General features: G+C 38.9%; 1 protein-coding gene across 3 annotated transcripts in view; it reads left to right on the top strand.

The window, feature by feature from the left end:
* The window catches only part of SLC12A1 (solute carrier family 12 member 1), a 129,163-nt gene that overhangs the window by 15,639 nt on the left and 100,858 nt on the right, over nt 1–12,666 (top strand). The window contains exons 3-7 of one of the 3 annotated variants that reach the window (XM_072623267.1): nt 2,726–2,860; nt 3,022–3,097; nt 6,665–6,760; nt 7,221–7,316; nt 11,996–12,135. In XM_072623267.1, coding sequence (XP_072479368.1) covers nt 2,726–2,860; nt 3,022–3,097; nt 6,665–6,760; nt 7,221–7,316; nt 11,996–12,135 — 543 coding nt within the window. The remainder of the gene's footprint in view (nt 1–2,725; nt 2,861–3,021; nt 3,098–6,664; nt 6,761–7,220; nt 7,317–11,995; nt 12,136–12,666) is intronic. The other 2 variants (XM_072623265.1, XM_072623266.1) reach the window with 2 other exon arrangements.

Below are 12,666 nucleotides of genomic sequence, written 5' to 3'. Positions count from 1 at the left end.
GTTTTTATTTATTTTGCTAAATATTTGCCAATACATTTTAATCTGGTTCATGCTGCATGAGTATTACGGGCCATGCTTTTTGATATCTTTACTCTAGCACACACTCTACTATACACTATATACTACTATATACTCTACTATAGAGGAGAGACCATTCATCTGTAAAATGAGAGTTGAACTAGATGGTGTCTACGACACCAAGTCTGTATCACATGAAACAATCCCCACCTTTAAGGTTAGCCGTATGATAACAGATGTTTATTGCACATCGGAATGGCCAAAGAGAGAACATTACAATGGATGTGATGGTAACAGCAGCAGCATTTCTAGGCTTTCTCAGAAAAAAAGATTCATTAGAAATACTAACTTGCTATTTTGCAGCCTTGTTCGGTGTGAATTGAGACAAACTAAGTTTGCAAAATAATACTTTATAAAGGGACTGATGAGAAATTGTCAAGAATGAAGGCTTGTTTGGTCTGAAGACCGAAGGCTGTGCCACCTAAAGCAAGTACATCTTACTTCTCCATACAGCTTGCCCTGGCTTTTTGAAACATAGAGTTTTTAGGGAGTTGGGCCACGCAGTAGGGCTTATTGAAGCATTTGAAGTGCCTATGTTCTTCAGGGCCAAATACATCCAATTAATTCAAGGGCATTTACAATCATAAAATTTTGGAACTAACAGAGACCAAAAAGAATAATTCTCAATATGATGTCATTGAGATAGTCTTCCTCACTGGAAAAAGAAGGCAGATAGTCACTACATCAGTGACTAACTTCTTATTTTCTGCTCCTTGGATGAATAAGAGGTCCAAACTAGGAGAAAATCCCCTTCCTGCTCAGCCCATTTGCCCAGGAATCAGGAGACTCTAAACAATCTTGTGCAGTACTATTAGCACATCCAACGGCTCTTAGGCAAAAGTCTCAAGGTCAGATTGGAAGGTGTTTCCCATGACATAATATTAGCATCTTGCATGTGCAGGGTTTTGCAGGACACTTGTACATATGTTATTTCATTTTCGCCTCAGAGACCCCATGAATTAAGTAGAACAGGTGTTATGTTCATTTTGTAGCTGAAGAAAGTCAGCCCTAGAGAGGTTAAATAAATTGCCCAAGGTAAAGAGACCAGGTGTCCTACATTTGGTTGGTCCTACACTTCTGGATTTCACATTCCTGTCACCCCAACACGTCCCTTAATGATCCTCACTTGGTCATTCTCTTTCCTTCTCTTTCTCTTCTTTTGTCTCTCTTTTCCTTCCTTTCTCCCTAGACCCCCTTGCCCCATTCTCTTAAAAACAGGAGTCATATTTATTTAATAAAGGATAGCTTAATTTGTACTTTCCAGAAAAATTTGACAGTAACACCTGTTAATATATTCTCCCTTCTTGGTTTCACCCATTTTTACTCAGAAAGTCAGGAAACTCAGACACAGAAGGTGTATAACCCAACAGGTAACTTTTCTCCCTTCAGTCTTCAAAGATGACAGATTTACCAGAGTTAATCCCTGGGTCCTATTTTGGTGTATTTGAAATCATGTCACTTCAGAATAATATACGTTTTTACAGTAATGTACATTTAATAAAGAAAAACAGAGTGGTATAAGAGAAAGCTCATTGGGCAAGCAGCCAGATAATCTCAGTTCTAGTGATTAATAATAATAATTGCTAATATTTAGATCATAATTTAAGGTCTGCAAAATACCTTGCATATACAAAATCCCCTGTCTGGCATTTAAAGTGCTTCATAAACTGGCCTCTACCTACCTTTCCAGTCTTCTTTTGCTTTCCTCCCCTCCATGAACTCTATAATCCTGCTATAGGATCTTAGTCCCTTCCCTCTAAGAAGGAAAATTTTTCATATATACAGACTGTCCCAAAAGTCTTTGAGTAGTTTTAAGCTAATAACTTCAGTAGCTTATTTTTTTTTAAGCCAGTGGCTTAAAACTACACCAAGACTTTTGGGACAGTCTGTACAGGTGGGTAACCTCCATTTGAACTAAATATCTCTTGTTTTCCGTCCCAGTAGAATGTGAGTTCCTCGAGAACAGGGACTGTGCTTTTGCCTTTCATTGTATCCTTGAAGTTTAGGATAGTGCCTAGTACATACAACCAAACTGGTTGAATGACTGAATGACTTACAGTCATTCAGTATCTCACTTGATCCTTACAACCTTGTGGAGTAATTGTTATCTTTTCCATTTTAGAGATGAGGAAAATGAGGCTAAGAAGTTATATTACTTGCAAAGTGTCACACAGCTAGTAAGATTTGCATTCAGAGCTTTCTGACTCAGTTTACTAGTTATATGACCTTGCACAAAGCACTTAACCTCTTGAGGTTTCAGTTTTCTCATTTCTAAAATGGGGATGATAACACCAGTCTCACCTAAATTCATATAGTTGTTGTGGAAAAATGAAGAGAAAACATGCATGAAAACACTTTGAAAATCATAAAGAACTATGATTGTTGGTTATCACTATTACTTTTTTGAATGGCAGAGTTAGAGTTCTGTCACTGACAAGTCCAAGATACATCGCACTATTCACTGAGAAGTCTAAAATCAAGCACGTAACTTCCATGGGTAGCAGACAATACATCATAAAAGTGCTTAGAATAAGAATTCTGTTCCTTTCTTCCAAAAGGTATGTGTCAGTTGGTGTCATATGTCTTTGATCTTCTTGTGGAGGCAGTTGTTCCTTGACCAAACAATATATTTTTGTGCTGTTTGTAGAACGTGGCCGTCACCCCAGGCTCTGTTGACAGAGTTGCCAATGGGGATGGGATGCCTGGGGAGGAACAATCCGAAAACAAAGAGGAAGACCCTAATGCAGGCACTGTGAAGTTCGGATGGGTGAAAGGTGTGCTGGTGAGAAAACTCTGTGTTCTATGAAAAGTCAGTGGGCTATGTTCAGTAAACTAAGTGTTAATATGGTTTAGAAAAGACAATCCTCCAGTTTACCATAGGTGCTTTGGCCCTGTATCCCTTCAACACCATTGATGAGAGATCTTTATCCCTCTAATCCACAGGTGAGATGCATGCTGAACATCTGGGGCGTCATGCTTTTCATTCGCCTCTCCTGGATTGTAGGGGAAGCTGGAATCGGTAGGCACTTTTTCTCCCTGAGCATAATTTTCACCAGTGTCAATGATAAAGCCATTCTGCGACATTTTTTCACTATTAATGCTGAATGTGAAATGAGAGTTAAGGGAAATCATTTAGACCTGGGGCCATTTTTAAAATGTCTTTGACAGTGTTTGTCAGAAGGGGGAAAAGGTGAAAAATTAACCCCTGTCAAATTGGAATTTTCCCAGACTGTTAACCCAGTCATAACGGTAAGGTAAACATATATACTCTGTGAAACTTTTAAACCAGAATGAATACATACATATGTATACATGTACACATATGCAGACATATGGATACATTTATGGCTATATATTCATATATGCATATGCTAGTATTAGTATATATTAGTACCTATATTACTAATAGTTAACATTTCTATATTGCTCGAAGATTTGCAAAACACTACTAAAAATCTCTTGATTTTCACCACATTGGGAGATAGGCATCATTCTTATCCCCACTTTACAGATGGGGAAACTGAGGCAGACACCGGTTAAGTGATTTGCCCAGGGTCACACATAAAGAGTCTGAGGCTGGATTTGAACTCAGGACTTCCTAAACTCCAGCTCCAGCAGGCTATCTATTTACTGCAATATCCACTTGACTTTCCTTCATCATAGAACATACATTCAAGACTATGAAGCAACATTTCACAAAAATCAAAAAAATTGAAGGCTGAGGTTTGGGAAAAGAAGAAGTTCATGAAAAGCTGATCGGATTTTAGCGATAGGGTTGAATTATAGATTTTTTTTTTTTAAAGAAATGCAGCCTCACTACTTTCAGGTACAGAGAGTAACATTAATCAAGGTTAACAAAGTACTTCCAGAGAAAGGTCCTGGCTGAGTAAGTTTAATGACCGGATAATAAACATTTATAACGAGTACATTGTTTGGACACTTCCAATAACACCAAGGAGATTTTAAGAGGGCTTGAAAAGTTTAGTTTGTTCTCTTCTATTTATATTTTGTGTACTCTACCATATCACTCAACAAACTCCCTTTCTATGCATAGCAGAGAGGGACCTTCAGTCAGGAAGCAGCTGGGTGGCACAGTGGGTAGAGGTGGCCTGAAGTCGGGAAGACCTGAATTAAAATCTTGTTACTCAGATACTAGCTGTGTGACCCTGGGCAATTCACTTAATCTCATTTTCCTTACTTTCCTCCTCTGTACAATGAGCTGGAGAAGGAAATCACAAAGCACTCCAGTACTTTTGTCAAGAAAGCCCCAAAAGGAGTCAAAAAGAGTTGGACACAGCTGAAAAGACTGAACCACAAACTCAGAATCGTGGAATCCAAGGTTGTGCTGTTATTGTACTTATATTGGTAAATTATGCATACACTTTGTTAGAAGAGTTGACAGGTAGTGTTCAGCGGTCTTCTAGAGGTTCTAGCTTAGAACCTTCTCTGATAGTATATCATTATCGAACCACTTGTAATTCAGGATATAGTTGGTCATTACTTATTACCACCATTCCTCAACACAGCCACACATTCAGAACCACCCAAAGACTTACCTAAAAGAGCAAAAGGCGAGTTGTGTTGTCCAGAAATGGAGTCAAATCACATAGCTTTCCATGTTTCATGTTTGGCAATAGCCCAGTTCCTGACAAAGGGCTGCTTGCCTGTTTTATGATGCATATCAAATGAATGCTTACTGCCAGAGGGTCCAAGATAAGTAGATGCCGTTCCATGGAAAATCTGCATCTTAATATTGCCAAGATGTTTGCTCTAGGGTTTCATGCGAAATTAGTTTTTTAAGGGCAGTTTAGTAACTTACTGAGATCATCAAGAAGCATTACGTTGTTTGGAGGTGTGAGAGCAGCCAAGGGCAAGAGTAATTCTTTTTAATGTAACTTATTTAACATCCATATGTTTGGATAATCATCTGAACTTTAATCAGATCTTACATTACTCTTCGAAATCATCTCCTTTTACATGTCTAGAGTGAAACTGCGATTCTCTAACAATAATATTCTCTGCTTAACTGTTTATTGCACAACAAGGTTTTTGTGTTATGAACCTTTTTCTGAAGTAGTTAAAGCAGACTTTGGGAGAGGGATAAAATTCTACTTGAATAGGAGTACAATATGGGCTTTTTCTTTAAACATCCTTAGTCTGGACATAAAAAAATTCTCAAAGAGGGCACTTTAGTGAGCAGTTAAAACTTATTATGGAATAAGCTACTGTGACTTTTTAGTAGGTACTTCCATGAACTGAAAGTTAAATGAGTTGACTAAGTCATCTCCTGGGTCCCATTTGTATTCTCTTTGTGGGGATAGACAAAAGAAAAGACAATTATTTTGATTCTGGGTCAGTCTTGGGCAGACCTGAATAAAATGTCCCGATACCTAGAAGCAGAAGAAATGGAACTGACCAGTGGTAATGTTAGAAGCAGCATCTCTTTGGACCAGGTGAAAGTAGCCAAGAGCAACTCTCTTGGCTTCTATGAAAAATGATCGAGTATTTCAGATGGAAATTCTACCTGTTGCTTATCCCCTTTCCTGCCCTGGGTGCCTTAGCTCATTGCATGACAGGGCAGTAAACAAGTTTGCCTCTGATGTGAGGCAATATCATCCTATTTTGCTTCTCCCAAAGGTCTGACTGAAGCTAGAATTGATTAGAGTCAAATAGTCAACCTCTGATTTTGAAAGTTCATCCTGTTTCCATCTTTATGTGCCCTCTGTGTACTCTTCTGAAAGGTCATGGCCAGAGATTGTGCCATTTCCTTTCATTCCCTATCAGTCAAATAATCTCTCAACAATAAGGTCTGGCAACCATCCCTACTGAGACTTTCCTTGCTGTAGGACAAGTGGGTTTGGCTCGGAAGATGCTGAAAGCCAGGTGAAATGGCTGTACGCCCTAGTCACTATGCCCTTGCTCTGCCTCATTTCAGTTGGGCAAAACCTTTCTCCTTTCAGCACAATACCCTGCACAGGTATCTTCTGATATACAGGAATTTTCAATTTTTACCACTTTTCACCCAGAAATAATTCTACTAAAAGGGAGAATTCTAAGGAAAAGGGTTGGTACTAAGTATTATAATATCAACATATTCTTACAATGAGAATTATCTACAATATTAACTATATTTCTCCTTAATTATATGACAAAATGGATGTAGAGTCTTGCACATAGTAGATACTTAATAAGTATTTATTACCCTGAATCTGAAATGTGTTTGTATGTGATATGCGAGGAAATCGTCATCTAGCTGTGGCGCACAAAATTAATTGGTCCATAGCTTTCCAGTACTTTGCTAATTGCAAGAATCACATTCTCATTTTGATCAGCTAGAGTTGCTGGCTTATCACGGGTATACCAACATCATAGCATTGTATTTCCTGGACCTCATCTCCATCACTACAAGGAGTAGGAAACTAAAGAGGGGAAAACATTTTGAGAACCTTTCCCATCCCATTTTCTAGACTTGAGTCCCAAAAAGTTCAGATCTCCCCTGATCTCTCTAGACCTGTGGAAGTTTATACAAACGATCTATGGATTGTTCCACCACTTAACTACTTTTATTTTTCCTTTTCCAACTGAGGTCTTGGTGTGATTATCATCTGTTTAGCCGTGACAGTGACTGCTATCACTGGCTTATCCACCTCTGCTATTGCCACAAACGGATTTGTCAGAGGAGGTAATCACAATTGTAACATATATGCCCACTTGCAAAATCAAGGTAACATGAGCTCAGATAGATCTCCACTGACCTTTCTGGAGTGTTTTCAAAGGTAATCCCAGTTGATCATTTTTTTTTCAGCCAAGACGGACACAGATAAAATGGGAATGACCGTAATCATCCTCAGCCCCACAACTTTCTTATTCAGGTTCTCATTCAGGCAAGAAGGTCAAACAACCTCTCTGCATATTTTTTCTCTCCGGATTTTTGCTTTAGTCAATTTTTCTTTTCAGGGCTGTGCCATGAATTGTGTTCCCTTTTAAAAGCAGAATGAGTGGTTTCATGTCAGCCCTGTTTCTCCGGAGCACAGAGAACCCCCAATATAGTCCTCAGGTTCTGTCGTGGACCTGAAAGCTTAAATCAAAGGTTATAGGAATACAAGTTAAATATAACATCTTCTATCTTTCATTGCTGACAGGTCTTGGAGTTCTCATAATTCTTCTTTCCACCATGGTAACCTCTATTACTGGCTTGTCTACTTCTGCAATAGCAACTAACGGGTTTGTACGTGGAGGTAAAATCTCTATGGTTTCTAATGCCCTCAGTATCACCATGGGTAGGCAAAAACTTTTCATTCGCTACTTTTTGAGGGGTGGGAATGAGAACATGGCCCAGTGTCCTTGAGGAGGACTTCGCCAGTCAGCTGATTGAGACGAGTCACCAAAGGAACCATGAGGTAATGTGTGTAAAGACCAAGCCAGTTATTCTGTGTGAGTGCTTTTTAAATAAGATTTCTAATGAACCGATTTCTTCAGTGCGTTTCAGGTGACATCTCCTCGATCCTTGACATCCGCATGTTAACATTTCATTTTTCAGGTTAATACCAAGTGTCTTCTTGGAGAACAAATCTTGAAATTCAGTTTGCTTTTAAAGTTTAGTACATTTCAGGTACTACGTGGGCCTGGCGTGGTGAGAATGAACATTCAGAACATTTCAGGGTCTACACAAAGCAGGACGCTATCCTCGTCTTCCTTTTTCAAGTGCTGATGACTTCACTAAGTATTGGAGCCAAATGCCTTTTCTGGGGATTTTTCAGGTCTTGGAGTCATCATCATTGGCCTAAGTGTGGTAGTGACAACATTAACAGGTATCTCTATGTCTGCTATTTGCACAAATGGAGTAGTGAGAGGAGGTAAGTTCATTCATTTATATCACGGGGCATATATTTCGGTAATATGGAAATATCTAAACCTGGTTTCTTTTGAAAGTTGAAAGTGATATTAGCATCTCTATGGCACATTACTAGTACTTTAAAACCTTTAAAAACATTTAAATTCTCAGTCAACTTTCTCCTCAACTAAGACGAACTATTCACTAGACTCAGTCTTTGATCCATTTCCTGCGATTAAACCTGATTGGGGAAATGGATACTGCCCAAGGAGTCTTCATAATAAAAATAACTGGCCACGTATGGCTGCATTAATCCATTCTATGGATTGTCTCATGAACATTTCTCAACAACTGCATAAGATTGGTACTGCAGGAATTATTATTTCTGTTTTACAAACAGGAAAACTGAGGCTCACGGAGAGAATAATGGTCATCAAGAGTTAAATTCAGGACTGCTTGACTTCAAGTCCAAAGGCTACCTTTCTGAGTAGAAAGGTCTATAGCTGTGCAATGGTGAAAAGCAGGAGATTCCCCAGAGTCTGAGACACGCATCCCTAGTCTTCATTCTACATTTTTCGGATTCTTATCTACATTTTCAATCCTGAGAACCTCTCCCCAGATTTCTACCTACTGTCTCCAGTATTCATTCACCAACCACTCCATAGTACCAATGGCAAAGTGGCATGGGAAATTCAAGACTTATGAATAGGGTTGATCCCAAGCAAAATTCTGAAGTTTGTCAAAATGCTTTCATCCTCCTTTCCATGACCTCTTTTCTTATCCAATACCCTCAGTCTCTCCTCTAGCTGACTGAACCTTGAGTCACTGTTTTTTACATGTCTCTACTTATCACAGGGCCTGGCACATAGCAGGTATACCATCTGACTTCCCTTATCAAGTCTACGTTTTATGCATTTGCAACAACTATGTGGCATAGTGGCCACAACTATGTGGCATAGCGGCCACAACTCTGGACCTGGAGGTAGGGACATCTGAGCTCAACTCTAACCTCAGGATGTTACAAGTTGTGTCACCTTAGGAAAGTTACTTTAAAAAAAACCTGCCTGCCTCAGTTTCTCCATCTGAAAAAATGGAGATAACCATAGCACCTACCTCCCCAAGTTGGTGTGAGGATAATATGAGATATTTGTAAAGCACTTTAAAGAACTGTATCAATGAGACTTATTTTTACTGTGATATCCTCAGTGCAAAGGTGACTAACTAGCTAGGTACACTAATCATACTAAGGTGTTCATGTGAGACAGTGGCTTTTAAGGAGCAGCTCTGTAGCTCAGTGCCTACCACACAGTAAGGGCTTATTAATGTTTGTTGATGGCACATTTGCCTTTTAGTTGAGACTTTAAAATACGTTAATTCCTTTTGTTTTGATATCACTTCATTTTCCAGTATACACCACCGTCCTCCCAGCACAGAGCTATCCTTCTCTTATAACAAAGGAGAAGAAAAAGGGAACAAAAGCATTTCAGCCAAACTAACCAGCATTCAGTCAAATCCAACAGATCTGCGCAATATTCCATGTCCAGGGTCATCTACCTCTTCAAAGAAGGGAGGGAGATTCATTCTCATTTGTTTTTTGAGAGCTAGAGTTAGTCACTCTAATTACCCAGCATTCATTAACTTGCACTTTTGATTCCTTAACCTAAAAGACATTCTTCCAATAACGGGAATTTCAGATCAGTAAAAGATATTTTGAGGAAGAAGGGACCTTTTAAAGGTCTTCCTTAATTCATTCCATCCCTTCCCTCCTCCATAATTAATAATAATTGGAATTTATATAGCACTTTAAGATCTGCAAAATATAAATACACTCACACACATACACATATGTAGGCATATATGGGGGGAGCTAGATGGCATAGTAGATAGAGTGCTGGGCTTACAGACAGGAAGATTCATCTTCCTGAGTTCAAATCTGACCTTAGAACCATTCCAAGCTGCGTGACTCTGGGCAAATCACTTAACCTTGTTTGCCTCCGTTTCCTCAAATGTAAAATACCTGAAGTCAGAAAGATGAGTCTTTCTGAGTTCAAATAGTTCAAACAGTCCTAGCTGTGTTACTCTGCGCAACTCACTTAACCCTATTTGCCTCTGTTTCTTCATCTATAACATGAGCTAAAGAAGGAAATGGCAAACCACTCTAGTATCTTTGTCAAAAAACAATTGGGTCATGAAGAGTCAGAAATGACTGAAATTACTGAACAACAAAAATATGCATACATAATACACTTACTGTTTCATTTGATCCACATAAAATCTTGTGTAGGAGGGGCTATTGCTCACCCTGTTTTGTAGATGAGCAAACGAAGGTTTACAAGAGACTCTTGGAAGACTACGTCAACAATAGTTTGTCAAGTCAAGGGCTATGGAAGACCTGGGCTCAGATCCTACCTCAAACACCCTACCTATCTGAAACTGAACCCAGGTCCCCTGTCTTCATGTCCAACATTTGAGCCATTATTTCTTGCTTCCTCTCCAAGCAGAAGTTCTGGAATAGAAGTCATTTCTTTATTCTAGCTTGTAATAGTCAGACCTTTTTTTTAAAAAATGGAATTTTCATTGATTGGCACTTCATCATTACCTAATCAGCCCTTTTCTGAGCTCCATATGTACCGAGAGACATCATTACTGTACAGAATTACTAGTCCTGTGCCTGCAAGGGCATTAATAGCCATTAATCGCTTTCTATGCCACAGGGGGCAGCTATTAATAAAATCATACAATCATACAGTCTCAGAGTTGGAAATGACCTTAGAGTTCAGAGGAGGTCTAATTCAACTCCCTGCTGAGGCATGAATCTCCTCTACAGGATTCTCACCAAGTAGCCCCTTCCCCTTAAAGAGGTTACTCTGCTTATTTACTTCCAGGAATGGAAAACTCTCTACCTCTGAGCTTCTTTACCCCTCCCCAATGCCCACTTCCCCCACCATCCACATCTGGACACACACATCCACACCCTCCTGGATTAAAAAAAGGAAATTCAAACCAATGTTGAATAGCACACACAGCACTGTGCTGAAATAGTTTGTTTTATATGATAGATGTTTCTGAGATGAAAATTATATTGGCTAAATTATATTTTGGGAAGCTCCTACATGAAGAAAGTCTTTAGTAAATTATTTTGTAAGTCAAAGAATTATTTCATAGAATGACTCATGATTTTGTAATTCACCTTTGTGTGACTCTAGATTTTCACATATTGATCGAGTTTAAAGGAAGGTGTGCCTATGCTAGGGGCAGCTAAATGGCACAGTGTATACAGTGTCAGCATCAGAGTCAAGAGGACTTGAGTTCAAATCTGGCCTCAATACTTACTAACTGTGTCACCTTGGGCAAGTCATTTAACCTCTATTTGCCTCAGTTTCCTCATCTGTAAAATGGTGATTATAATAATACTTGAAGACAATTTTAAAAATACTTGAAGATGAATCTTCCTGAGTTCAAATCCAGCCTCAGACACTTCCTAGTTGTGTGGCACTGGACAGTTCACTTCACCCTGTTTGCCTCAGTTTCCTCATCTGTAAAATGAGCTAGAAAAGGAAATGGCAAACCACTCCAAAATCTTTCAAATGGGGTCACAAAGAGTCAAACATGATTAATTGATTAAATATAACAACATCTACGCTAGACTCCTTACAAAACACAGAGACAGACCAGGTCCTTCCTCCAATTCCTATCTAGGGATGGGGAATAGACCTGTGATTTTATTTGCATGTAGACCTCCTAGGTGAGGAAACTCCCTTCACTAATGCGGGGTTAGGGTTAGGGTTAGGTAAACTTCTTTGCAATTTATAGACTTCAAGAGTTGTCCAGAAGACTCAGGAGTTAAGTGACTCGTCCAGGGTCACACAAACAGCATATTTTAGAAGCAATACTCAAACTCCGAGCTTTCAGCTCCAAGGCCAATTCTCTATCCATTATACTACACTATTTCTAAGTCTCTGTGATTATTAGAAAGTTGATACATTTTCAGAATATTTAGAATTCCAAATTCAATACAACTAGTCACCAAATAGACCCTTGGAGAAATCCACACATTTAAATAATGTTCTCTTTCTGTTACAGGTGGGGCCTACTATCTCATTTCTAGAAGCTTAGGGCCAGAATTTGGTGGCTCCATAGGCCTTATCTTTGCATTTGCCAATGCAGTGGCTGTCGCTATGTATGTAGTGGGATTTGCCGAGACCGTGGTTGACCTTCTTGCGGTAAATTATTATTGGGGATGTTCTTTCCTTTGGGCTAGAGAATTAGGTTTTTTAGTTTCTCTAGGGTATTAGATAGTACCTTGCACTGAGAAAGTATTTAACAAATACTTGTTGAACTGAATTGAATTAGAACAAATTCTGCCAATACAAAAATAAGGCAAAATGGACTTAAACTGTAGCATGAGAATTTCCAAACAGTAAGGTGTCTCAGATGAAGCAGAGATTCCTAATTTTCAAAATATGGTTACCTCCAAAAATTGCATAGTGGGAAAATAACTATGTTATCCTATAGTTATATTCCAAAGGTCAAATCAAGTCAACAAGCATTTATTAAGCACCTACTACGTGTCAGGCATAGGGCTAAGTGCAGAGGATATTAAAAAAGACCAAAAACCAAAACAAACAAAAAACCAAAACACGACAGTCTCTGCTCTCCAGTTCACAATTTAATTGAGGGAGGGGGAAAGGAGACAAAATGCAAACCTCTATGTATAACCAAGATATATACAGGATAAATCTGAGACAATCACA

Source organism: Notamacropus eugenii, chromosome 7 (assembly GCF_028372415.1).
Source record: "Notamacropus eugenii isolate mMacEug1 chromosome 7, mMacEug1.pri_v2, whole genome shotgun sequence".
Classification (NCBI taxonomy): domain Eukaryota; kingdom Metazoa; phylum Chordata; class Mammalia; order Diprotodontia; family Macropodidae; genus Notamacropus; species Notamacropus eugenii.
The sequence above is the reverse complement of the archived record's forward strand: the minus strand, read 5'-3'. Positions and strand labels throughout refer to the sequence as shown.